The sequence below is a fragment of the Pecten maximus genome, chromosome 1 (genome assembly GCF_902652985.1).
Source record: "Pecten maximus chromosome 1, xPecMax1.1, whole genome shotgun sequence".
Classification (NCBI taxonomy): Eukaryota; Metazoa; Mollusca; class Bivalvia; order Pectinida; family Pectinidae; genus Pecten; species Pecten maximus.
In genome coordinates this window covers 49,185,485-49,212,950 of record NC_047015.1, presented here as the reverse complement: position 1 = coordinate 49,212,950, position 27,466 = coordinate 49,185,485, and the positions used below count along the sequence as shown (strand labels likewise).

The 27,466-nt window shown below is 35.9% G+C and overlaps 2 protein-coding genes across 6 annotated transcripts; one reads left to right on the top strand and one right to left on the bottom strand.

Moving 5' to 3' along the window:
• Window positions 1–299: 299 nt before the first annotated feature.
• On the top strand, window positions 300–10,102 carry LOC117336699 (putative RNA-binding protein Luc7-like 2). 5 transcript variants are annotated; one of them, XM_033897334.1, is made up of 12 exons: window positions 340–467; window positions 1,698–1,756; window positions 2,140–2,241; window positions 3,305–3,399; window positions 4,177–4,275; window positions 4,964–5,074; window positions 5,724–5,867; window positions 6,497–6,673; window positions 7,108–7,349; window positions 7,505–7,660; window positions 8,303–8,462; window positions 8,920–10,102. In XM_033897334.1, exons 3-11 carry the CDS (start codon window positions 2,208–2,210, stop codon window positions 8,448–8,450), a joined length of 1,206 nt encoding a protein of 401 aa, XP_033753225.1. In that variant the 5' UTR covers window positions 340–467; window positions 1,698–1,756; window positions 2,140–2,207; the 3' UTR covers window positions 8,451–8,462; window positions 8,920–10,102. The 5 variants fall into 5 exon arrangements, with proteins under 5 accessions (XP_033753204.1, XP_033753225.1, XP_033753233.1 ...); XM_033897342.1 differs by lacking the exon at window positions 2,140–2,241; XM_033897326.1 differs by having other exon boundaries at window positions 2,140–3,399.
• A 1,845-nt stretch (window positions 10,103–11,947) lies between these two features.
• On the bottom strand, window positions 11,948–14,763 carry LOC117336689 (NADH dehydrogenase [ubiquinone] 1 alpha subcomplex subunit 6-like). Its single transcript, XM_033897302.1, has 3 exons — window positions 14,608–14,763; window positions 13,280–13,395; window positions 11,948–12,275 (listed from the first exon to the last, which is right to left on the bottom strand). Exons 1-3 carry the CDS (start codon window positions 14,732–14,734, stop codon window positions 12,141–12,143), a joined length of 378 nt encoding a protein of 125 aa, XP_033753193.1. The 5' UTR covers window positions 14,735–14,763; the 3' UTR covers window positions 11,948–12,140.
• Between the last annotated feature and the right edge of the window lie 12,703 nt (window positions 14,764–27,466).

The window sequence follows — 27,466 nt, the reverse complement described above, 5'->3', positions numbered from 1 at the left end:
TGGCTGTTAATAGGACGTTAAACAAAAACAAACCAAACCATTCATACTTTTCTCAGTTTTATTACTAGATTCTAGATTTGATATTTCCAACGATTTTCTTGTTCCCCCATTTTTTATATATCATTCCTCCACAGGCGCCTGTTTCACTGTGCTTGATTTTAGAATATGAGATTATGCCAGGTGTTTGTAACTTTTTTGTGTGGTCTTTAAAAATTTACCTTTGAGCAACAATTGTGATTTCTTACTATAAATTAAAACCCCTTTCAGAACCCCTGTAGAAAAACATAGATGGCGCCCTACAACTGCGTCACGTTACATCCGGGTATTGTCTACGTCGCCATTTTATACTTGCTGCAATGAACGTGTAATATTTACTGGCAACATATTTCAAGTAATATCAAGCAAAATGTCGGCCCAGGATCAAATGCGGGCAATGTTAGACGAGCTCATGGGCACTTCAAGGAATGGTAAGTTGTATACTGATGCTGAGGACAAGATAGGAATTTGGAACGAGTTCCTCCTGAGTCGTCGCCGATGTCGGGATGTTGTTGACTGCGAAAAAATAAGGCCTAATGTATATTGAGGGATATTAAAGTTCACATGGTCCTTCGATGTGACCTTAAAGATAATTAACGTAATAATTATAATCGAAATATTACTGAGAGAGGGAGACCAAAACATGAACTATTCAGTCCAATAACCGTCCATGCCTACCCGATTTCTTATGAATAAAGACAAATGGTTTAAAACGGTCTCAAATTCGTAATTGGTAATAATGCAATAATGCTATTTAAATAACATAAACCAATGTCGCAAAAACATGCGTTACTGAATTATCTGCATTTATTATTCTTTAGTTCTACGCATACATTGTATATATGCAGTAGGTGCAATCTGCATGTGTTTCATATCTTTTTGCTCATCATGATCACTCCTTTTTTCATTTTCTTTTCGTATAATTGAACTTAGCAATTTCTTGACCTTTCATATTTAATATATTAATTATTAGCCAACTGATTTCTGAGTCACGAACGTTAAACCTGTATCGGTGTGTATGGATGCTTTACATTAATTCTTAGATTCATTAATTATAAAATAAGTTGATTGTTTAAAATAGGTTCATATCATACAATGAACTGTCCAGCTGTTTATTACATGACTACGGGGAACAAGTAAAAGGTCATAGTTTGAAAGGGTTCTATATACTCCTCTTGGCTTCAATATATTTCAGACACGATTTTTTGAGAGTTGAGCATAGAGTATGAGTTATCTGTTCTAAATAGGATTTCATTTTACAAAAATAGGTAAAGGAAAAAAGCTTAAAGATGGACTGCACATAGAACATAAATGCATCAATATTCAAATATAATGTAAAAGTTAACTAAAACACTAAAATGACGAATTTGTTAAAATATTGTTATTAAAGATGTTTTATCAGCCTTCAAATATTTGTCCAATATATCTCTATTGTTTTGAATACAAATTTATGTATTCAAGTATAAAAGAAAGATTTCTGTTTCTGAAAGACTAAAAACCTATTAAATTGTTTCCTTGAAAATTGCATAATAATTGTTTACAGATTTCTTCACTGGTGTTTCCATTCAGGCGCGTTTATATATATTAGTTATATTTGGATTCCCTTGTGATGTGAAAACCATGAAAAAGTGTATTTATTATCTCCTTCCCTGTTTTTGAAGGGAGCTATTTCATGAGCTGTTTCCCAGTCAAAAATGAAAGGGTGATGAAAGGCCAAGCCGTGAGTTGACAAATCTTAGATCTCTTGCAGATATTGATTTTGTTTTTCTTGTTATATGAAAATTTAGCTTTGTTCTTAGTTAATATGATCATGTTAATATGTTCTCTGCTGTACTGATGTTACATTCTTAGTGTCAAGAAGGCTCAAAATTCAGATAAAAGGATGCATGCAGAAATTGTAATTATTGAATTCCTGCTGTTGAAGTAAGTGACTATATAGAAGTAACAAGAGGAAGAGTAAGTTAATCGTGGATATTCAGGAACAACTTAACTTAATTATATCAAGCTTTTTAATTACAATTTGCTTTGACATAATTTCAAGATAAAAGGCAAATAATTTTGAACTCTTTGTGGGAAAGCGATTTGGTGGATATTTATTTTCAGATGCAGAAGTGCGGGTTCTACTTTCAAGTAGGGAAGGCATGAATTGCTTGAAATAACCGGCCAATAGTATGTCATGTCAAGGACCTCCCTCATTCGCAGTGTGTATGTTATGAGAAAAATAAAAATAGGAAGTTAAAAAAAAATGGAATTAATTTAGCACAGTATACTGGGCTCCAAGATGTTAGATATATGGTCCCTTATTACCTTCATACCAACAGATACACATGACTTGTGAGTAGTGAAGTGTACTGTTGGTATATTCAATGGAATTTCAAAATGGATTCTTACTGTTGTACAAAAAAAAACTTAAATAATTTCATTGCAACTTTGCAGTATATGACAATCATAGTAGACTATTTTTTCTTATAATTTCATATTTTTCAGCTTTTGTTCATGCAAACCAAATGTAAAAGATTGAATTGATACAGTACATGTTTTATTTTAAAGATAATCATAACTGTTAAAATTTCACAAACCACCCCCTAATGCTTTTATGCCAATTTCTTTCATCTTGCTGTCCCAATCATAATATTGTATATATATATAACAGCAACATAAAGCTGTTTGCTCCTATTAAATTCTAAGCTTGAATTCTTGTTAAAAAATTTCTTAGGTCACTATTACAATACAATGGGAGATAATTTGATATTCTATTGCAAAACATTGTTTGGTTGGTTTGGGGAAAGGTGCAGACACCATATAGATCTATCCTCTTTACTCAGTGATGGAATTAGAAATGAAAATTTGATAATCTATATATTCCTAGTTTTATAGGAGCAACCAGTGCTTGTTGCGTGAAGAAAGAAGCTTTCAGATTGTGATTTGTTGGTATATTCAAAAATTCATAAAAGATTAAGTACTGTTCATCAGTAAAAAACAAGCCTGAGCTTCAATATTTTTTCATTGTTTGAATTTTCAAATTTGAAAGTTAACATTAAAAAAAGATATGTTGTAGATGCTGTATTGTCAGATTTATTTAAGAAAACACATTATTGTTTATTGTTTTCCCCATCAATTTGAGTGACTTGATGCCAGCTTCTTTCTTATCAATGTTAATGGACAAATTGTGAATTGCCTCTCTGGGAAGTGCAAGCATTGGTGACAGAGAAATCATACTGATGTCCTATGTTCTACGCTAATCAGTTTATGAATGATAAATTTTTAGGGGACACTACGAAGTACAAAGTGAAGTTTGATGATCCTCGGGTATGTAAGAGTTTCCTGCTAGCCTGCTGTCCTCATGATATTCTCTCCAGCACGGTAAGTTGCTCTTCTGTTAATCCTATATTCCACTCAGTTCATTGCCATTTGGTACGTATGATAAACTCAGCAAAGTTTGTATCTGTGTTTCACAAGTATTAAAATCTGCTTCATGACTTTGGGAAGAATCACATGCATCATAAAAATCACTTCGATGGCTAGACTTTGGGAATAATCGCATTCATCATAAAAATCACTTTGAAGGCTAGACTTTGGGAAGAATCATATTTATCATAAAAATAATTTTGTTGGCTAAATTTTGCACTTATTGTGACCAAGAATGCTTTACAAGAAAGAAGGGCCCTGAACATTTTCCTCAAATTTTCAATGGCAATACAGTCACCAATGTAAAAAATTTTGATGTAGCTGAATAGGAAGGGAATGTTTAAGAACATGCAGAAGGGTATGAAAACGGTTTTGTAGTGTTTATTTTCTGTTGAATGAGATAATGTAATTATGTTGGAATCATTTGAATATAATACAAAATCTTAAAGGGTTACCACAAGGGCTTTCAGAAAAGAAAAAAAACTTGAATGATTTGAAAATTCCTCATTACTTTTACCACATATTTTATACTGCCAGAAGTTCTTTGGTTGTTTTTGTTGGTCAATTAAATTAAGTGATATTATTGCTATTTTTAGCTTTCACTGTATTGTTTGAGGAAAAATGGGTTGATATTTTAAGGGTGATGTCAGTAGGTATTTTATTTGATGATGTATTGAGCTTTAAAAAGGTAGAAAAAATTACAACTAATGAATATCTGGTACATTTTTACAGAGGATGGACCTTGGTGAGTGTCCGAAGATCCACGACCTGGCACTGAGAGCAGACTACGAGTGGGCTACCAAAAAGAAGGACTACTACTATGACATTGATGTAAGGGGAGATAATTAGTAATGACATTGATGTAAGGGGAGATAATTTATATTATGACATTGATGTAAGGGGAGATAATTACTATTATGACATTGATGTAAGGGGAGATAATTAATATTATGACATTGATGTAAGGGGAGATAATTTATATTATGACATTGATGTAAGGGGAGATAATTAATATTATGACATTGATGTAAGGGGAGATACAAGGTTGGGGTAGGAGATATTAATTCAGATGGGAACAGGTGGCAGTACTGTATTTTCCTACCTATTAAATCAAATGACTTAAAGTTTTCAAATACTTAAAGTATAGTTGTACAAAATCATTTTGGCTTATTCAAATGTGAACTCTGTCTCAACAGTGATCAGTACGTCACATTACTAAATCTCGAGAGAAGGGTAATATCATGTATACATTGCTCAACATACCAAGTAAATATTGTTGGGGCATTACCATGTGCCTGATAGACATACGGTCAAGGTCATTAAAGTAAATTATATTGCTGTCATTGACACTATTTGTTTCTTGGTTGCATGTTTCAACATAATTTTTATGATTGATATCGTAACTGGTCGATATTTGCTGTGAACTTTTTGAATTTCAACTTTTTGCTAAGATGAAGTTCTGCATGTCTTGATGAACTTAAAAAACTTAAAAAGCTTGGTTTTTTTTTTTTCTGTCAAGGCCATGGAACACCTACAGAGTTTCATCGCAGACTGTGACCGGAAAACAGAGATGGCTAAACGGCGTTTGAAGGAGACCCAAGAAGAGCTAAGCGAAGAGGCTAACCAGAAGGTACATTAAATCATCTGTCAGATAATGGTTTTTTTGGGGGTTTTTTTGGGACCATGAGGCTCATTTATAGAGGTATTCGAAAATACCTTTTTTGAGTATTGCTGGTGTTGCATATGTCTGGAAAAGAAAGCAATTTGTTTTGGCAAACTTACAATCATTCAATAATTAAAGAAATTGTCACATTATCATCAGGAATATTGATCTTAAAAATCTGTTGTGAAATACAGTACTGACAGAAAGGAAACCATACCATGTTTACTATTTCTGATGCTTGTCCTTTCCTTCCAGCGTTCAAATTATGTACAATTTTTAGAAACATGACTGATCACTTTGGCATTTCAACATAGCTCAAACACCATCTCCTTATCACACATTGCATTTAACTAATTTGTTTTCTGATGGCAAATGAAAAGTGGTGCTTTGCAGAGTTCAATGAATGTATTTCAGATTAACTTTGTTGGTACATTTTAATATTATAGAAATCATTGAAAAAGTAAAAACAAAAGATGAAAAAACTGCGTACTGATTTATCTTGGAACATGTTTTCAAGAAGGTTTGTAAAATTCTTGATTATCATATCTACCGGTAATATACTCCTTAAAGATTTTGCGATGGAACTGTAAACAAGAATAAAAATTGTGCATTACAGGCAGAAAAGATTCATCAGCTTGGAGAGAAACTTGGTGAAAATATGGCCAAGGCAGAGACCATGGGAGCAGAAGGAGAAGTGGAGGAATCCCTGAAACTGATGGAAGAAGTGGAGGAACTAAAAAAAAATAAAAGTCTTGCTGAGGTTTGTATGGTATTAATTCATTCAGTACATTCAAATTGGCAAAACTTCTTACTTTAATATGTCTGATATTGATATAAGTAGGAGGTCAGTTTTATATACCTCTCACCTCAAACAGATTGTGTACAAGATATCTCGTGAACCTCTCTACAGATTAAGATCATATCTATACCATTGTATCATTAGACAAAGTTCTACACATGATTAAAGTTATGTGTTCATTAGTCAAGTTCAAAGGGTCATAAGTCACCCTTGATATAGTCTTTTTTTTTTTTTTTTACAAAAGATTTGAAAACCTAAACAGTATTTGTTGACCTCCTCTTCGACAAAATGAAAAAACACTGAGGATTCAAAGTTTTTGAAGATGAGAAACTAAAAAAATTGTAATTGTGGCTTTCAAAGGTATTTCTTCATTTGTCACTTGTTAACAGAAGCAGGCATTTGCTTTCCTGTTGGTATCATTGTTAGCATAAGTCTATATTTCACGGATTGTGTTATTATTGCTATAATAGCAAAAATAATTCCTTGCAGAATATAACCACTTCAGTGCAATCTGTCATTCTACCTATCATTTTTGTTGACAAGATACATTTATCAGTATTATGAGACAGTTTGATATTATCTATTTGCAGCAAGACTACAGAAATTCAATGCCAGCTTCCAGCTACCAGCAGCAGAAGTTGCGTGTGTGTGAGGTTTGTTCTGCATACCTAGGTATCCATGACAACGACAGACGTCTGGCTGACCACTTTGGTGGCAAACTTCATTTAGGCTTCATTACAATCAGAGAAAAGTTGGAGGAGCTAAAGGTAAGGATGAATATGTTTTCAATATTTTGTTCAACTGAGTGGGGAAAAAATCTTTATAATGTAAGATGCTGAGCTGGTTTTCTTTTATGACACATTGCACAACAGGATTATGAAGCAATCATAGGATTTAACCCTTAAATGTGATCAGGTTCAAAATCACAACCATGGAGCTCAAATTCTTTGTCCGTATTAAAGTTTTATTTTGAAAACTTATGATTACAAAATTACAGAAACAATTTTCTTTATCTTAAGCCTCTCTTTAGTAATTATGTGTACCAGTTTATGAAACCTTTGGGATCTCTTGTTAATCAGAACTTTCGTAAGATTTAACAGACTGAAATGACATCATTTATGCATGATAAACTTGTTTAACTAACTGGTATGGATTGATATTGCTTGGAAATAAATTAATGTAATTTTTATGATTTTATTAGACACGTGTGGCCGAGAGAAGAAATTTGAGAGAAAAGGAAAGGGAGGAACAGAAAGTAAAGAGAGAGAAAGAAGATGAACCCAGGAAAAGTAAAAGTGCTAGTCCTGTGCGTAGACGTAGTCGTAGTACAAGCAAGCGCAGTCGAAGCAGGAGTAGAAGTCGAAGAAAGAGCCGGTCTCGTAGTCAGAGTCGTGACAGAAACAGAAGGCGCCGGTCACACAGCAGTAGTCGCAATAGAAGGAGGTCAGTATTGCACTTGTGGCTTTCTTCTCTAGACATATATTTTGACTTAAGTAATACGTTGTCTCATTTAATGTTGAATTTTATCTGCCTGTAAGTCTTCAATGATGTAAATAGAAATCCTAAAATAACTTAATCATTAATTGTTATCTTTTCAGATCCAGGTCAGGTGATCGTAGATCACACAAAAGGTCAAGACATTCAAGATCCAGGTCTAGATCTAGAGGCTCAAGATCAAGGCGTTCCAGATCGCGTCGCTCCAGGTCACGTCGTTCAAGGTCACGTTCCAGGTCAAGGTCACGCAGACATAGAAGGTAAGTTTAGTCATGAAAATTGGATGCTTCGGTTGACATTATGTTGTCTCCCCTTCGAATGAGTATTAGTACTGGATCCTTGTAAGGGAGGAGGGGAGACAAATTAGAATTTCTTAAAACATATCCTCACTAGATACATTATGCATGAAAATTAGAAAGTGTCTCAGAAATCTTGAAGTGAAGTAATATTTATTCTATGTTAAATGTGGCATTTTAAATAACATTTATCTGTAGTTTCGTTTGTCAGCTTTCAAAGATAGTTAACAATTTCCATCTGAGCAAACATGAAATATGAACATCCAAGTTATTAGCATAAATTATAGTTCCATGAAGCATTATCAAAAGAGGATACCTGTACTCTGTGTTTACCATCACAGAAAATGTTAGAATATAGAAAATTGAGTTTTGTAGAAAGAATAAACTGTTTTCTAGTAGACTGCTTACTTAGTTGAAATCTAATCATAGGAGAGAACCTAGAATTGATCTGCAACACCCATGGTAATTTAGAACCACAGTCTGATGACTCTCCTACCTATCCTTCCTTTGGTTTAAAGTAGTGTCACCAAAAGCATCAGTCTGAACATGGACTTATTACTTGCTAGTTGATACATTCTCATAATGTTGCTATTTCATTGTGTTCAGGAGATCAAGGTCAAGATCCAGACGTTCCAGAAGCAGATCAAGGTCCAGAAGGCATCGCCACCGATCACGGTCAGAGCCACGCAGAAGTCGGAGTGCAGAGCGCAAAAGAGATTCGAGGTCAAAGTCCCGTGACAGTTACCACTCATAGTCCCCTTCTTTGGTTAGTACAGTTAATGAACGCCTTATCATCATCCAAAATTGTTATTCTTGGGTTTGGACATGTCCCTTGATAAAAGCATACATAACTCCTGAAAACAAAAATCTAGCATTGTTTGTTATTGTGATATATGCATCAGAGTAAAACAAAATCAAAACTATAATCCATCTGAGTTGCTGTTTTAAGTTTGTGATTTGAGACTCAGAGTTAACTTGGAAAACTTTATGTATTTGAAACCATAGTTCACAAAATGTACTTGAATTTGACATTTTATAATGGGGTTATTCTAATTATAGCAATTTGATCCTGGTTTCCTTAACAAATTTGTTTTTATCTAAATTTCTTAAAATCAATTAGTTATTATCATGACAAAAGGTATTGCGTTGTTTATTTTGAAAGCTAGCTTTAAAACAAATATTAATTTGAAAATATTGTTTTATGATATTTTCTTTAATGGCAGATTCAAAGGATGAAAGTGCTTGCAAGAAGAAAGGAGGAATCCGACAGAATGTGCGCATGCATGAATTACTCAATAGATCATCTGTACACGACAACTGTACAATTATCCAGTGGACAAGAGGAAAATTCATGTTGCACGCAATAAGGAGAATTTCTGTGTACATATGACATTAAATATCAATAGTGATACTTTAACCTATTATACTGAATCTTCGTCTTTGACAGATGATTATGTGTATGAAGTGACTACCGCCGTATGTATATGAAGTAACATGCAGCAGAATTGAATATATTGCTCTGTTTTACCCATTCTCAATGCCATTGGTTTACTTACTTACTTGATGATGATAGTCCAGAACTACAGGTTTGAGTGGTACAGTATGAATAAGTCTTTTAAAAAATTTTAATTGTTACCAGCACATGATATTAAACACTGTTCATGAACTGGTTTAATTCATTGTATAAATTCATCAAAACTTGTAGTATATTTCATTTTGTATTTTAAATTGTAACTGATGGTTGGTGTTACAAGTCTCAATGATGAAAACATAATTTTGTACTACATAAGTACACATATATATGTGATGGCTAAATGGCCATGAGTTTATGCCATGACACAACACCAGTCTTTTCATAAACATATACCTTTTAAAACACTACTATTCAGGAATTTGCCATGAAAGCATCCTTGGGGAAAGACATTTTTATATTCATAATAAATAAATGTTATTTTAAGGAAAATTGTATTCTCATTTCAATTGGTTTAGTTATAAAACAATAAGATCAGACAATTTGCATGCAGATTTCAGTGTCTTCTCTAGTCAAGTTTGGGTGAGCAAAACAAGCCTTTCTGGCCTCTTGTTCATATTTATAGATGTGAAAGTTGTCTTGATACAACATTAATTAAATGGTTTGGTTAAGAAATTTTATCGTCCTAGTAATTTGGCTGATTGATACATTTTTCCATTCCATATACCAGGTATGTAAAAAATGCATGCTTAATTCACATATCAAGTGGTTTTTAAAAAGAAGTGTAGAGCAAGAAAAATCATTGTTCAATAATTTTTTGGATCACTGAAGAAGCAGTTAAATAATAAATAAAGCATATAGCATATTGAAAATGGTCCTTTTGTTACGATAAATTGATGGCATGTATTTGAATTTGAATAAAAGCCATTGCCCTGCATTTCTGTCTGGTATTTTGATTTCCTGATGGAAAAATGATGTTGGGTACAGGTATAGAAAAACAGCTTTGCATGAGACAGTACAGACAAGGACAGTCGTTTAGATCTCGCCAAGGAAGCCCAGTCATGGACATTATATCTCACCGAGATGATGGGAGTGGAAGTGACTTATCAGGCATGATCAGAACATTCGACCCACAGTCCTCTAAAATTGTTTGTATGAAGATCGATAATTTTATTTTCAAACAATTTTGGAGGTATGTTCTAAAAACGGTTAAATCGGTGATTTTGACCATTTAATCCATGGTGACCAAAGAAATATCAAACTGAAAACCGATATAGCAGATGGCACTATAACACCCGTCCGATTGATGTGTGTAGGAATTTTCATAGAATTATTTGAAGAGTCCTGGAGATATGTTCTAGAAATACATTTGACTATTTGTTTCCATGGTAACCATAGAAATATCCAAACTGGAAACTCCTCCATTGCAGGAGACACTTCTAGACAACTGGTTTGCAGTGTTTTGAAAGTTTTGAGAAGTAATCATTTACAATTCTAGAAAGAGGCCACTGAACAAGCAATAACTGTTTGTATATATCCCCAGCTAATCTTTGAACAAACTAAATCACCAAAATCCAAAATGGTCGCCTTGCTTACAAGTCCAGTTTGGTCATTTGTAGATGGCCCAGTAGTCTTAAATATGTTCATGCACAACTACAGGCCAACAGGATCTAAATAAACATTTAATATGAGGCATCTCCAAAGAGGAATTGAAATATGGTCACTGGTCAGCATTTCATCCACTAGCGATGAGTTGGAAAGGGACAATGTCCTCGCTCTACTAACTTCGTTATTGATCCAATTTTACTGAAATTTTGCATATTAACAACTACCATCTCGTTCAAGTTTCCATTTCAACCCCTGGGGGTAAAAAATGGGGTCACAATTACTATTAATAGATTTTCGATATCATTCTACCAACTTATTTGATGATCAGATTTTCCGTAAACTTCAAAGACTGTGCTACTTAAAAACAACAGGTAGGAAGGGACTGATGAGTGTTACAGTTTGATTAAAGATCTGAGATAACAAACTTCAATTGTCAAAATCCAAGATGGCTGCCTGTCGGCCATGTTGATCAATCCCAAAATGCAATATGCACAACTTGGGATCAAGGGGGGCCTACATATGAAATTTGAGAAAGATCCTTTCAATTCTTTCTGAAAAATAACAAAAATAATCTTCCAATTGTCAAAATCCCAGATGGCTGCCTGTCGGCCATGTTGTTTTCCAACTGGCCCAAAAATGCAATATGCATAACTTCGGAGCAAGGGGAACCTATATATGAAATTTTAAAAACATCCCTTCAGTACCCTCTGAGAAATAGCGATAACAAACTTCAATTGTCAAAATCCAAGAAGGCTGCCTGTTGGCCATGTTGTTTTCGAATTGGTTCTAAAATGCAATATGCATAACTACAAACCAAGGGGAACCTACATATGAAATTTAAGAAAAATACCTACAGTACTTTCTTAGAAATAGCAATAACAAGAATTGTTCGCAGAGGGCCAGACAGACCACGGATGCAGGGAGATTTGAATAGTCAACCATCTGATGTCAAGATGGCCCCCAAGCATTTGTTGGCCATTTTGTTTTTCTGGTCAGACTCAAAATTAAACATGTACAAATGAAGACAAGGAGAAACCTGCATATGGAAGTCTCGAAGAAAAGTGATAGCAAGGATTCTTTACAAACAGACGAACATTCGGAGCATCAATTTTCTTCGAGATGAACGATGGTTGATAAAGGTGGGCTAATAATAAGAATGAAAAGAACAAAACTTCAATACCTTAAACATTTATTTACACATAACTACTTTAATTTTCACATTTTAATTTCTTGATGATCCAAATTGAAAGTGTTGAGGTTCGCTGTTGTTCTAGAAAACACATCATTTTCATACAAGGATCAAAGCACACTTGCTACTCTCAGCAAACCAGGTATATACAATATACTAGTTTTGGCCTCCAAGGGTTAATGTTCATGACCTTCATAGAATTTTGCCAAAAAGTCTTTCGATTTAGAAGCTTCAGAAAAGTCATCAAAAAGCTGCATAACATGATTTCTCTGCTTCCAATTGTTAACAACCTCCATAAGGTCCATCTGGCCCTGAGAAAAACAACAATTTGTTTGTTAAAATTATAACATCAGTGATATCAATAAATTTGTAAATGATATGTACACTTAAGGTCAATCCTCTGCTACATAACATTTCTTTGTAGTATTTTCAATAAAGATTACCAATTTTTTTTCTCAAAACAGTGATTAATCATTTAATGCAGTGTTTATGTTTTGACATCTTAGACTGTGATCTAGGTCTTGTCTTTTGTCAAACAAAACATGATATACTGAAAGTTTGATGAAGAGGTTTAAAACTGAAATTTCCAATACGCAAACTCATCATTTTAAACTACAAGTGTGTTAAATTAAAATTTGCAACATTGTTTTTTAAAGTGAAAATAGAACCAAGAACACATTTGAGTTGTATCACAGGATCCTGTAACAATAAACTTTAATCCAAGCAGTGATTGTGTGTTTGAGAGGAATTAAAATACATTGTACTTTCTTTAATTTGATTTATTGAAACATTTAAAACAATTAAAATACTTTTTTGAGTTACATTTATTGAAACTTTAGACTCCATTTTAGACAGTGCCTATTTCATTTTAATTTCCATCAGTTTTGATCATCATTAATACAGATAAATACTACATCCATGTACATGGGAACATCCATCCTAGGTCTTGCAAGCTGGCATGATATACTGATTTTCTAATAGTGATGCCATTCAAGAAATCATCTTGGTTATCCAAAAACCTACCTGGTAGTTACTGTTGTAGCAGAAAAGCATTTTGACACTTTTGTCCTCTTTTTCCAGTAGCGGAAAAGCAGACTAAAATGTCAAATGTTTTCTGCTAAAACAGTAGCTCCCTCAAACAAAAAGCATAATAAGTATCATTTATGGGTTCACAACAATGTTACATAACACCTATATATTGAACTTCCAATTGGGCTTAAATGTTAATACCAGCAGGTAACTATTTCTATTAAAGACCAAATTGATCAAGGATCTGATATTCAGTAGTGAGGAAATTAAAACATTCTCAATGTACCTTGATAACCATCATGTCGATGACACGAAGATCCGTGAGTCCTTTATTTTTGCTGAATTGATTCCTCAAGCGGCTTTTGCATTGTGTTGTTGTCAGCGGTACATGGAAGTTTGTAACTGAAATCCAAAATAAACATGTTCAGGTTTTATATTTTATGACTTTGAATTCATCATACTATTATGACAGTTTACTAATCTTGACAATCGACAAATGTTATGGTCACAAAAATAATTGTATGTATCGTATACAATAAGGTGTAGACCATATTGTAAAATGCATCACCTGAAAAACCTAGTATACGGTTGATTTTTATAATATGAAACTAGACATGCACATGTCCGAGTGTTTGAACCACATGTACTATAAAATATGTATCATACCTTGGCCTTATTTATACTAAATTGTAGGCGGTAACCTAGATTTTGATTGATTATACTTGCTTACCTTTTAGTAATTAAGGCCAAGGTATGATATATATTCTTAAATATGCATGCAATGTCATGACAATACAATCATTTACTCGTCTATAATGTTCAGGGATCACTTTGGGCAGAGATTTGGGGATTTTTACCCATGTTTTTCAAAAAAATCTCATTAAAAATTCAAAATTGTACCTCTTTATACAGACAAATCTCATAAGAATTTTGCTAATCTCATAAAATCTCCCATAGGTTTTAAGAGCCAGAGTTATCCCTGAATGTTTTGATTAAAAATATCATTATCATGTCAAGAAGTACCTCAGGTTTAACATATAAAGTAACCCCATCATGTAACCAAATGGTTCAGAGTAGCCCGACTCGACGAGTTTCCTCTGGCCTACCAGACATGGCGACAGGGCCGGGAAAATTCGGGCTAGGTTCAGAGCGGCTCCCAGTCCCATGCTTAATATTAAAGAGCTTGGCAACAAATAAAAGGCATGTCATCATTATGACGCATACAGTTGTATTTTACAGCTGTATTAGTGTTGCCAGTATTAAAATATTTAGTTTCACCGTTTGACATAGAAGAACGAATATCCTGTCTACACTGACGACGACCATCTGTCAGAAATTGTCCGTCCGTCGTACAGACCGAGCTACAGTAACTTTACATTATCGCAGCTATACTATAAAACCGAAATAAATATTCCTGACTATTTACTTAATCTATGACCCATTGTTATAAATGACAACTGAAACACACATGCATCTGTTATCAGCCAAAGGAAAACATGATTTGCATTGCCCATATTACAGCAATTCTGCTGTAACCTAACCAATACAAAGTGAGCATTGCCCGCGCCGATACATCATTCCAGAATAATTCCTGAAATTGTCTGTAATATGTACCTATATATGGTAGCTGTCTGTACCAAGCTCTGTAAAGATTCAGTACTCTTCTCCGCGATTCTATCTTGTTGGCAGATAGAATAGGTTTTATTTGTTGGGTCCCTAGCTGGACAACCTTGGACGCCATCTTGGATGACCTCGCCGACTATAAAGGGGGGTAATTGGTGTATTTTGATAATAGTTAGCTCCCTTTATTTGAAAAAAGTTCCAGTGACACAAAGTGGAAACACACCTTCGTACTAAAAAAATGATCAGAACAGTAACAATTTGAAATGAACATCCAGAACACGTAGTGTCAGCTTAATACTAATTCTTTTGGAAATAAGTTGAACAATCACTGGAAAAAACGAGAACTTTTTTTAGTTATAAAGCTACAATCATAACATCGAGATCAATACTGTACTGATGTAGCCGGAGCCCCGTTCGATTTGCACTCTTCTAAGAAGAGAAGCCTTCTAAGAAGATCGTATTCCGTTATATGTAAATCGAGTAAACCGGGAGAATAAAACAAAAAATAAGCAAGTTTTTAAGTTTTCTCAAACACGATGACACAAACATGTGCATGTATGTGTTATAAATCCTTTTCTAGTGAAACTCATCACTCGCACACTTAAAACATGGTCGCCGCCATCTTGGAAGATAAATCTTCCAGCTTTGAGACGGAAGAGTAGAAGATCTTCCAGAAGCAGAAGAGCTTCAAATCGAGTGACCGGAAGATATCTTCTAGAATCAGAAGAGTGCAAATCGAACGGGGCTCCGGTAAAGTATCTGGTGTATCTATTATGAGTATGGTATAGAGGACTTTAAATAGTCCTGAATAAAAAAAAAACTTATCTTTCTTATCTTATCTTGTCTTGTACACCACACAAACCTTATTTTCTTTAAAGCTGTCGCTCCAGGTCACGTTGAAACAAAACTCTCAATTAAAATCAAACACAAAATTAACGACACGAAAAACAGGTAAAAAATAAGTTATTATCCATCATAAGTGCGTTCAAATTTTACAAGATGCTCTAGGTTGAGTTACAACAATGGTCAGACATTTAGCGTATCGCAAAGTAGAGTGACTAGGGTTCGAATCCCCGATCAGGTGTGAAAAATAAGGGTGGTCACCTGACCATTCTCATGGCTTTTCTCCAGGAACTACGGACTCCTTCCACAGTAAGACCCTCGCGCGCGTCATCCGAGGACAGGGGGCTACAAATCAATTTGATTCAATAATATTCAATTCAATTTCTTTATTTGCATTTTTGTATCTAAAAAGTAGTTTGATATGAAATTACATAATACAACATACAATTAAAAAACATTGACCTATAATTTCACAGTATTAATTCAGCCAGATAGCATATATACTTTCACAAGCCCGATCACCAGAGAATGTTTAATGAAGATTATCAGAAGACAGCATTGACGTCAACAAGTTAAGATTTGACATTGCGTGACTACTCGGCAGGTATCTAAAAAAAAAAAAAAAAAAAAGTCATCCCTAGGTTGATATTATACAGAGGACAGTTACTCTACATTTCTTACAATTTTTTTTTAGGCGCCCAACAACTTAATTCTAGTTTATGACTGCAAAGCCGAAAATATGCCAATACTTAATAGTGTCCTTAAGCAAAAGTGAAATGATTTTAGAATAGAAAATGTCGGAGATGAGTATCATCTGTTTTCCTGTAATATCTCAATTGCTGAAAATTTGCGAAGAAAGTGCATTGTATATTTCAAATTGTAACCGTTCAAACCCAAATGAAACTAAACTGACTGGTCTATTGTCAATATATCATCAACAAACTCTAAATGGGTTATCATTTTTTTTCTTGTAAAATCTTCTACAATGTACTTTGATGATGTGTATGTAATACAATTCTATACAGTATTATGTCATTGTACCTGATTAATCATGTATATACCTGTGTGTAATATATACATTTGTATATTATTATTATGGTGCTATTATCTACATCATAGTTTAGTTTGTTGTTGTTGTTGTTGTTGTTGTTTTTTTTTGGGGGGGGGGGGGGGGTGTAACCGAACATATTATAAACATTGTAGATGTAATCATATGATTTCTATCCATCCTGTCATGCTTAATAATGTTAATTGATATGTTCCTCGCGTAAAATTGTGTGTACATGGACTTGTTACGAATTCCCACCCCATATAATTATACTGTACTATTATACATATACATGCATATATGGCCGTGGATTGTGCCGGGTTCCTCTGAGTGTGTATTAAAATGATATTGCCAAGATATTTATACTCTTTGTTGAATCTTGTGGCTACTCTATTCGATACATGGAAACTCATGCTTCTTCTTTCTTAGGGTGTGTAGAAAGTAACTTTTTTCCCAGAGTAAGCATTTAAATCACATAGAATTCTAGAGTCCCTCCACTGTTTCAGATAATCAAGAATTTAACTGCAAACAAATGAGACATCATATTTCAGAGCTGTCATGCTTTAAGGGGTCATCTACAGATATGATCTGGGAGGTCATTAATATAAATCTAATAAGGAGTGGCTCAAACTCACGCCCTGTTTAAGTCCTCTCAAAATATTGAAAGAATTGCAGTAAAACGAATTAATTTTGATGAAAGATGTATATTTTTTTTGTATCTTCCAGAATTTGATAGAACTTGTTGCCAATGCCATATCTGGCATTTCATATGGTATACCTGTCATCCATACAGAGACAAACATTAGAGTTAACAAAGCATGTCGATATATTCTTTTTGTCGTTGTAAACATATTTAGTGTAACGGAGCCGCCTGCTACTCTTCTCAGGTCACGGTTAGTCAGCTGGTAGCGCTAGACTAACTATTAAGTCAGCTGGTATCGCTATCTTATATCCAGGAGTTAGCTGGTATCGCTCAACTCAAACATCGTTTTGGTAGCGTAAATTTGAGCTATTACTTATCTAGATTAACTCCAAGAACTGTGTACCACGTTAAATGTTTATTTATGACACAAATTATTCAACTGTACGACAATATGGTTATCAAGCATACAACGATCAAATCACTAGTCAGAAGTATAAGAGGACATCGAGCAGACACAACTAAACTGGCTGAATCTAGCCTAGATAGTAAATAAATATGTACTTTTCAGTATAAATATAACTATAATAGTAAAACACTTCATAGCGAAGAGTAATTAGTTATGAGACTTACGTAAAGAGTAATTTTGGTTCCAGTTTTCCGAAAGGGTAATCTTGAAATGAACTTGAAGTCTGAAATCTAACAGTAAACGCTCATCCTTTTATACCCCCATGGTGATCAATAACCAATAAAAACATCGTATATCGACCCAAGAGTTTAAACCAATCGAATAGCGGAAAATAAACATCGGTGTTTATTTTACGAACACCGACATTCATAATTTCCCGCTATCCGTCAGGCTAAACCCCTACGCCGGAAATACGTAATACCTCTCGCTCTCCCGCACATGCGTACTCTCACAACAATGGCAGCTTCCATCACACAGCAGAAACATCACCACGACCGGACCAACTCTCGGTAACTAACGCTGAAATACACACAACTGTTCCAACTCATACAAACATATCGATTCATACCAAACCCTTCCAACTGTACATTCTATCCTAGCAGCGCAATCCCAAACTGACACAAATCTCGCACAAACACCACTACCAATCGTCACACGTGAAAGTACACAAAACAATCGCACTGTACAACACTCGCATCTCGCTACTTCCCTGCCATTGTCGACGACTCAAACAATCAACGATAATAAATATGATAAAATACAATGATTTGAAATCTACTTATTATTTACGTGATCACCAAGGGACATGAAGATAAATATAAGAAAACATATAAACAATAACAAGCTGGCTTCGTTACACAGCCCTCCCAGTACAATAAAAGGGTTCGTCCTCGAACGAACTAAATATCACATACTGAAACCTTTCAATAAATAGAACAATTATAATAACATTAATAACAATATAATAACTTCTGCTATATCAATATAACAACATTAGTCTTTTCACAATAACAATTCATAACCATATAGTATAAATAAGTACAGGTACAGATTACATTGCACTAATTAATGTACTCTAAAAATATTTATGTGCATGCACAGATACACAAGAATACACTAGATGTGCTGACTAGTAAATATTACATGTCATCCGTTTACCCGTTCACTTTATATTTATATTAATTTATCCATAGGAACAACAGTAATAAGAATTATATTCTACTTTTAACCTCAACTAATTCATATATATATATTTGAAAGATAAACTATTCATTCAACTTCCATCCAGCTACTCGGCTCGCTCAACAGCAAGTACAGGATAATTACATACTTCACTGGTCCATTACTCTACCAGTATCGCATACCTCTATCAAACCTTCCCACAATATACCAAAATTGTTTCAGGGAAACATACCGTTTAAACCTTAAAAATACAAACAAATAGTAGTTACAATAGAATATTACCAAACATTCTTAAAAACTGCACCTGTTTTCCTTTAACACCTTCACACATAGATATCCAATATTCAATGTTACAATAACTTGTGAATAAAATAACTATAATTTTAACATGTCAACAATTTGAAAAATGTTGCATACAATGCGACTATTCATACAAAATACATTGATCATACTACAACTCGTCAATTCTCACATAATATTCACTACTTATGGATATGTATATCTCACATCTCATACATACCTCACTATTTGTAACTAAACCATGTAATACATCTCATAAATTCATAAATATACTGTTTTATCATATCACATATTTCAATTATACACAAATTTCAAATATACACAAATTTCTCATACCACTGTACAAGTTCTCATACTTCTCATACTTCTCATACTTGTATGTGCATTACTATTTCCAACTACTTATTCTGAAAACTATAAATAAAGATACATATATATAGTTAAATCTACTTACATTACTAATATTAATAACACAATGTCTATTTATATCCCTAAATTTAAAATTACTAATATCCCAAAAATGCTTAAAGCTTACTTGTCGTCGTCAAATCTAGTGGTGCGTCCTGGTGTGGTGTCATGGGTGTTGTTGCTGTCCTGGGCTGGCTGTCTGTCTGTGTGGCTGCTGATATCTGATGTCTGGTGTGTGGATCTCTTACCCATGTATCCTCTAAAGTGTAAATGTTCCCATTAGGTAGTGTAAGTGTTTCCCTCTTCATTATGCAGTGGAACCCATACGGAATAAACCTCCTCTTGTAGTGTGTGCGTATGTCTGCGTTGGTTTGTCTGCTGGCTCTGAGTAGTTGTGCGGTGTAACCCTCCATGTAATGTGATGGTGCTCCAATAAAAAAGTATCTCGGATCCCCGGATAGTTCATGCGTGTTGTTGTCGGTGTTGGTGCTGGAATCTTTCCGCTCAGCTGTCTCTGTGTTGGTGCCTGTAGAAGATGACGAGTCTTTCTGTGGTGTTGTTGTAGATGTGTTGTCTGTCCTAACTAGATCCAAAATAAAATCCGTGTCGATCTCCTCCCCCAATAGTACGTCCAGTCCCTCAGGTGTTGTCCAGGTGTGTGCAGGCTCTATAAGTTGTGTGGGTGTGGTGATCTCTAATGGTTCCTCAACTTCTGTAGGCTTGGGTGTCAGAAGTGTAGATGATGTCTGATCTGTTGTCTTCTGTAGTGGTGTGTGGACTAGATCTTGGTGTGTTGTTGTTGATGTTGCTGTAGTGCTGTGTCTTGGTCGTCCTTGTTGTTTCTTGTTTTCTTCTGGAAAGTCATGTTGATAAATGTGTCTTCTCATCAGATAAGCTTTGCTCTTAGTACATGAAAATCTACAATTATGTCGGTCGCAATAAATAAGGGGCCCATGAACATTTCTGTTGTGTCTCAAAAATTTGTCTCTGCTGTTGAACCTCCTCCCACATGTCTCACATTGGTATCTTTCTGTTTGTTTCCATTTGCTGTTTCTGGGAGATTGACAATAATATCCAGTGCTATCCTTTCCATAGGTGCTCCTACCAGGTATTGTTTCATCTCACCCCGATTAGACCGGGAGCACTTCTTCCGAGACTGACACTCAGGACATCTAAAGATCCATCTGCGTGCATGAGTATAGTATCTACTCCAGTAAAATCTACTCCGGATCCGAGCCATGGTCCTAGTTATACCAAAGTGTCCTGCAATGGTCTCACTGTGTAACTGCTGTAATATATCTTTCTGCCAACATTTTGGTACTATCAACTGCCATCTTTCATTGTTGGTATCCTCCTCCATCCATTTACGATACAATATGTCATCCCGCAAGCTTATACGATCCCACTGTGACCAGTATGCTTTGACTTCCACAGGAAGGTGCGAAATATCTTTCCATTCAGGTCGTATCTCATCCTTCTTCCACATATAAATATATTTGAGTGTTGGGTCTTTGGTTTGAGCCTCCTTAATGTCCACTACAGATTTTGCTTCCATCCAATTTGAGGAAGTTTCATTTAGTTCTACCAGTGGTTCAGATTCCTTTGATGTTGACTTCCTTCTTTTCTCTCTTCCTTTTGTGTGTGTAACCTGATGTAAATGTTCGAACTTTAGGTGTTCACCAGCTGCTTCCTCCTCATTATGTTCCCTCCTGTCACAATATCTACAGGATGTACAAGGCCTTCGCGACAAACCGTCTGCGTTTCCATGTTGTATTCCAGCTCGATGTTGAATGGTATAATCGTATGTGTCGAGAACCTCTATCCATCGAGCTAACTGCCCCTCTGGGTTTTTAAAACGGCGAAGCCAGTTGAGAGCACCATGGTCTGTTCTGATCAGGACTTTAGTGCCATACAGATAATGGTGAAAGTGCTTTACTGACTCCACTACAGCTAACAGTTCTCTGCGTGTAACACAATACTGTCTTTCACATTTAGTCAGGCTCCTGCTGTAGTAGCATACAGGATGTTCACCGTCATCATGAACTTGTGATAGTACACTTCCTATCCCAAATCCACTGGCGTCTGTATCTAATATGAAGGTCTTCTTTGCATCTGGGTAAGCTAAGATAGGAGAAGTTACTAACCGAGTTTTTAAAGTCTGAAAAGCTTCCTCGCATTCTTTGCTCCATTTAAAGATACTATCCTTCTCTGTGAGTTTGTGTAAAGGTTTCGCAATGGAAGCAAATCCTTTGATGAATTTCCTGTAATAGGATGCAAGCCCAACAAAACTTCTCAGCTCCTTAACTGTTGTAGGTGTTGACCATGACTTCACTGCTTCAATCTTTCCAGGATCTGGTGATACTCCTTCCTCTGATACAATATGACCTAAGAATTTGACTTTCTTTTGAAACAATTTACATTTCTTTGGAGATATCTTGAGCCCTGCCTCCCCTATTTTAGTAAGAATCTCCTGTAGTCTCCTGTGATGATCTTCTAATGTCTCAGAAAATATGATTACGTCATCAATATATATCAAGCAAGTACGCCACTGGCATGGTGCTAGAATGCTTTCTAGTAATCGCTGAAAACTAGCTCCGGCATTACAGAGTCCGAATGGCATGGACTTGAATTCAAAAAGCCCACTTGAGGTGACAAATGCTGTTTTTTTCCTGTCTGCTGGGTCAACTTCCACCTGCCAATATCCACTCTGCATGTCGATCACAGAAAACCATTTGGATCCTCGGAGAGCATCAAGAGAATCATCGATTCGTGGTAAAGGGTAAGAATCCTTTATGGTCAATTCATTTAACTTTCGGTAATCAATACAAAACCTTATTGATGAATCTGCCTTCTTGACCAAAACTATAGGTGAAGCCCAAGGGGACATTGAAGGTGTAATTACACCGGCTTTAAGCATCCGCTTAACCTCCTGTTCAGCTACATCCTTCTTTGCTAAAGGTAACCTCCGGGGCGCTTGTTTAACTGGTCTGGCATTCCCTGTGTCAATCTTGTGGTAAACCAAGTTTGTTTTCCCTAAGTCATCCTTGTTCTTTGCAAATACCTTCTCATTTGTCTTTAATATTCTTTTCAGCTGCTTAATCTCCTCCTCATCAAGATGCTGCTTACTAGATTCTACTATGACCTCCAGATGTTCTGGTATGTTATTGTCCTCTGCTGATGTCTCTTCTATTCGACACAGGTGTTCCTCGTCTGGACCGATCAGTTCTTCTGAATCCTTAAGGTGACAAGAACGGACCACCATACATTCAGCTGTGATTGTCCTCTTATATATTGTCTGGGGCAAACTTGTCACATTGGCAACTCGAACCGGTATGACCTTGGACGACGGTTCAAATATACTTTTCCCTACAAAAACTCCTATTTTAGCTAACTTCGAGCTTCCCTCGTCGATTATTGCCTGGTGTCCTACTGGTATGTCTCCTACTATTCTAGCAGGTATTATCATCTCACTGCTAGCAGGTACCACTACATTCTCTGCAAGGGATAACTTGAAGATAGAGGTAGCTCTCTGGCTTTCCAGGTAACATTTAGCTGTCTCACCATTAAACTTCACAGTTCCTCTCCCTACATCCATAATGCATTTGTTCTGTTTCATAAAATCATATCCAATGACAGCAGGTACTTCAATATCAGCTACCAACATGCGACATCTCATGAGTTTCCCTGAAATTTCCAGTGGAAACATTGCCATTCCCATCGGCATAATGACCTTCCCATCGGCCACTCTCAGTTGTCCACAATTTCTACTCAAATCTGGTCGCTTGTTTTCCGGTAACCCTAAATATACTCTACTACTAAGTACAGAAATCGTCGCTCCGGTATCCATCAAACCATCTATCTGTTTACCATACAGAGCCATCTGTAAATATAATCCATCATCATTGGTATGTTTTATCTCAAAAACATATTGGGGGCCTCCCTTATGCTCCTCTATATTATCATCTCTTTTCTCTTCTCTCTGCTCTTGGGTTAACACATGGCCCTCTGTCTTAACCCTTACTGGTTTAAATTAACCATATTCTGGTTTTCAGACCTCATATCTGTGTTGGGTTGTCTCCCCTGTCTAGGTTGTCTTTGCCTTTTTGGTTCCTTACAGTCTCTCATTATATGGCCTGTCTTATGACAGTTAAAACAGGTACGAGTCTCCACATTCATTCTTCTCTCTTCTATCTTTGCTATCTGGTAGTCCTGTCCTACTGGGTCTCCATAATCATCAAAATTGGTAACATTTTGTTGGTGAATGCTATGGCGAGCTGTACCATTCTTCCTCTGATGACTCACCATAAAGGCTTCATATTTCAGAGCTGCATTCAAAGCTGCATCAATAGTTTCTGAACTTCCCTGACATACTGACCACTCCATTTCTCTATCTGTTAGAGCTTCCCTGAAACATCTGTAAGCTAAACTCTCTCTGACCTCTACTGGTGCTGTAGGGTAACCCAATCTTACAAGGCGTTTAATATCCTGGGCCAAATCTGTCAGACTTTCATTTGGTTTCCTTGTCCTGGAGGTAATTTGAGCTCTGTACATCTCACATTTGTTTTTCGGTTCAAATCGAGCTGTTAAAATGCTAACTAAGCCATCAAATGACTGCATATCCTCTGCTCTAAGATCAGAGATGACGCCTCTTGCTGTTCCTGTCATGGATGCTGCCAATTTTAGAGTTTTTATTTCATCGGTCCACTGGTTCAAACGCGATATCAGTTCATAGTGAACTAAATAATCAGTCCAGCTTGATTTCCCATCATACGTATCCGGTTTCGTGAATCCGACCTTTGGTTTCCTCTCCTCATCTGGCCTCAAGTTCAAGGATATGGTGTTGTTACCTGGTAACGGTATAACAGAACTTTCATCCTCATCTATTTCCAAGATTGGTGCATTGGAACTTGTATCGTGTCCAATTGATGCTCTGCTTGCTTGTGTGGTCCTGTCCTGGGTGGGACGGTCATTGGAACCTTGGGCAACTACTTTGTCAAGACGCTCTAACACTTCTGATAGAGTTTTCCCCACAGATTTCTCCAAATTCTCATGATATTTCACTAATTCTTCCTGATATTTCTCAAATGTTTCCTGAGATTGGATCACAGTATTCTCTAAAGACTCTAATTTACCCTCTATAACTTCCACCCTTTCTATGGCATATTTTCAACAAATTTTTATTCAACTTTAATCTAAAAAAATGTGGTACACAATTCACTATCTTATCCTGAGACAGAAGTAACAAAAATAATTCTTCACTGTTTTTTTTTTTTTCATCCCACCGCTGCCACCAAATGTAACGGAGCCGCCTGCTACTCTTCTCAGGTCACGGTTAGTCAGCTGGTAGCGCTAGACTAACTATTAAGTCAGCTGGTATCGCTATCTTATATCCAGGAGTTAGCTGGTATCGCTCAACTCAAACATCGTTTTGGTAGCGTAAATTTGAGCTATTACTTATCTAGATTAACTCCAAGAACTGTGTACCACGTTAAATGTTTATTTATGACACAAATTATTCAACTGTACGACAATATGGTTATCAAGCATACAACGATCAAATCACTAGTCAGAAGTATAAGAGGACATCGAGCAGACACAACTAAACTGGCTGAATCTAGCCTAGATAGTAAATAAATATGTACTTTTCAGTATAAATATAACTATAATAGTAAAACACTTCATAGCGAAGAGTAATTAGTTATGAGACTTACGTAAAGAGTAATTTTGGTTCCAGTTTTCCGAAAGGGTAATCTTGAAATGAACTTGAAGTCTGAAATCTAACAGTAAACGCTCATCCTTTTATACCCCCATGGTGATCAATAACCAATAAAAACATCGTATATCGACCCAAGAGTTTAAACCAATCGAATAGCGGAAAATAAACATCGGTGTTTATTTTACGAACACCGACATTCATAATTTCCCGCTATCCGTCAGGCTAAACCCCTACGCCAGAAATACGTAATACCTCTCGCTCTCCCGCACATGCGTACTCTCACAACAATGGCAGCTTCCATCACACAGCAGAAACATCACCACGACCGGACCAACTCTCGGTAACTAACGCTGAAATCACAGGTGCCTGACTCGTTTTTATAAAATAATAACATATAGAGTACATATAAATGAGAAAGGTTCTGAACTCCCCCAGGCTTGAAATCTGATGTATTTATTTCTAAGTACCGTAGCTTCGGTTGTATTGGGTGGATTTTTTCAAAGTAGGACTTAAATTGAAGAGAAATGGTCAATCTTTAAAATAAGCCATAACATGTTGTCGATTTCTCGATATTAGTTTACGAAATCGGGCGTGAAACTTCAAAATCCCCTCGATTTTGTTTAGTCGGACAAGTTGACGTAACGGGGTCACCACACTTTGACTCTATTGGACATAGCTTTAAATACGAAGTCCACGGGTTAATCAAGAGGTACGCTTCATCAGATCACCGAATACAACTATTACATACACTTACTTTATGTATACGAGCACCCTATCGACGGCCCCGGGACTTTTTATGCATACTGATAGCAGATTTTCCACTTGAGTAGCCATGTTGTGTCAGCCGCGGTAAATTTGAACAAGCATTCTGATTGGTTCAACACATTTTCTATAACCAGTCAGAATGCTTGTTCAAATTTACCGCGGCTGACACAACATGGCTACTCAAGTGGAAAATCTGCTATCAGTATGCATAAAAAGTCCCGGGGCCGTCGATAGGGTGCTCGTATACATAAAGTAAGTGTATGTAATAGTTGTTTTCGGTGATCTGATGAAGCGTACCTCTTGATTAACCCGTGGACTTCGTATTTAAAGCTATGTCCAATAGAGTCAAAGTGTGGTGACCCCGTTACGTCAACTTGTCCGACTAAACAAAATCGAGGGGATTTTGAAGTTTCACGCCCGATTTCGTAAACTAATATCGAGAAATCGACAACATGTTATGGCTTATTTTAAAGATTGACCATTTCTCTTCAATTTAAGTCCTACTTCGAAAAAATCCACCCAATACAACCGAAGCTACGGTACTTAGAAATAAATACATCAGATTTCAAGCCTGGGGGAGTTCAGAACCTTTCTCATTTATATGTACTCTATATGTTATTATTTTATAAAAACGAGTCAGGCACCTGTGCTGAAATACACACAACTGTTCCAACTCATACAAACATATCGATTCATACCAAACCCTTCCAACTGTACATTCTATCCTAGCGGCGCAGCGCAATCCCAAACTGACACAAATCTCGCACAAACACCACTACCAATCGTCACACGTGAAAGTACACAAAACAATCGCACTGTACAACACTCGCATCTCGCTACTTCCCTGCCATTGTCGACGACTCAAACAATCAACGATAATAAATATGATAAAATACAATGATTTGAAATCTACTTATTATTTACGTGATCACCATGGGACATGAAGATAAATATAAGAAAACATATAAACAATAACAAGCTGGCTTCGTTACATTAGTAATCGAAGGAGGCAATGCGACGTTCTTTATTTTTTTCTGACACCAAATGAAATAGAATAAAATAATTTACTGGTACAACTAAGTGTGAATTTAATCTAATTTGCAATAATTGCGAAACAAGTTATATTTATCCAATTAACTTATATCAATCATCATTGTTGGCCCTGTATAGAAGCGCGCGAAGGGTCCTAGTGAGAGTGGAAACTGGCGAAAACTCATGTGGTTGGGCAGGTTACCCCTTATCTTTCACGTCCGATTTGCGAATCGATCCCCGGTCGCCTAGTTCCCCCTAAGTACAACTAGCGATCGAGTGGTAGTCGTCTATATACGTAGGGAGGATGCATCTCAATTTTTATAAATTGGTACCAATGATACGTACTCTCCATCCTTCTGTACAGCAGCCACGTTTTAAAATTGCGAATCAATGGCTTGGACACTTTGTTTATCGTCCGGACCACAACCGTAACAATTTTCAAGTCTC

Excerpts from the sequence above, each read along its gene's own strand:
- LOC117336699 (XM_033897313.1), top strand. The coding sequence starts at position 407 with ATGTCGGCCCAGGATCAAATGCGGGCAATGTTAGACGAGCTCATGGGC. Across the intron at positions 3,400-4,176 it reads ATGATATTCTCTCCAGCACG|AGGATGGACCTTGGTGAGTG; the intron begins GTAAGTTGCTCT and ends ACATTTTTACAG. Across the intron at positions 7,350-7,504 it reads AGTAGTCGCAATAGAAGGAG|ATCCAGGTCAGGTGATCGTA; the intron begins GTCAGTATTGCA and ends TTATCTTTTCAG.
- LOC117336689 (XM_033897302.1), bottom strand. The coding sequence starts at position 14,734 with ATGGCGTCCAAGGTTGTCCAGCTAGGGACCCAACAAATAAAACCTATT. Across the intron at positions 13,396-14,607 it reads CAGACAGCTACCATATATAG|TTACAAACTTCCATGTACCG; the intron begins GTACATATTACA and ends TTTGGATTTCAG. Across the intron at positions 12,276-13,279 it reads TCGACATGATGGTTATCAAG|GGCCAGATGGACCTTATGGA; the intron begins GTACATTGAGAA and ends TGTTTTTCTCAG.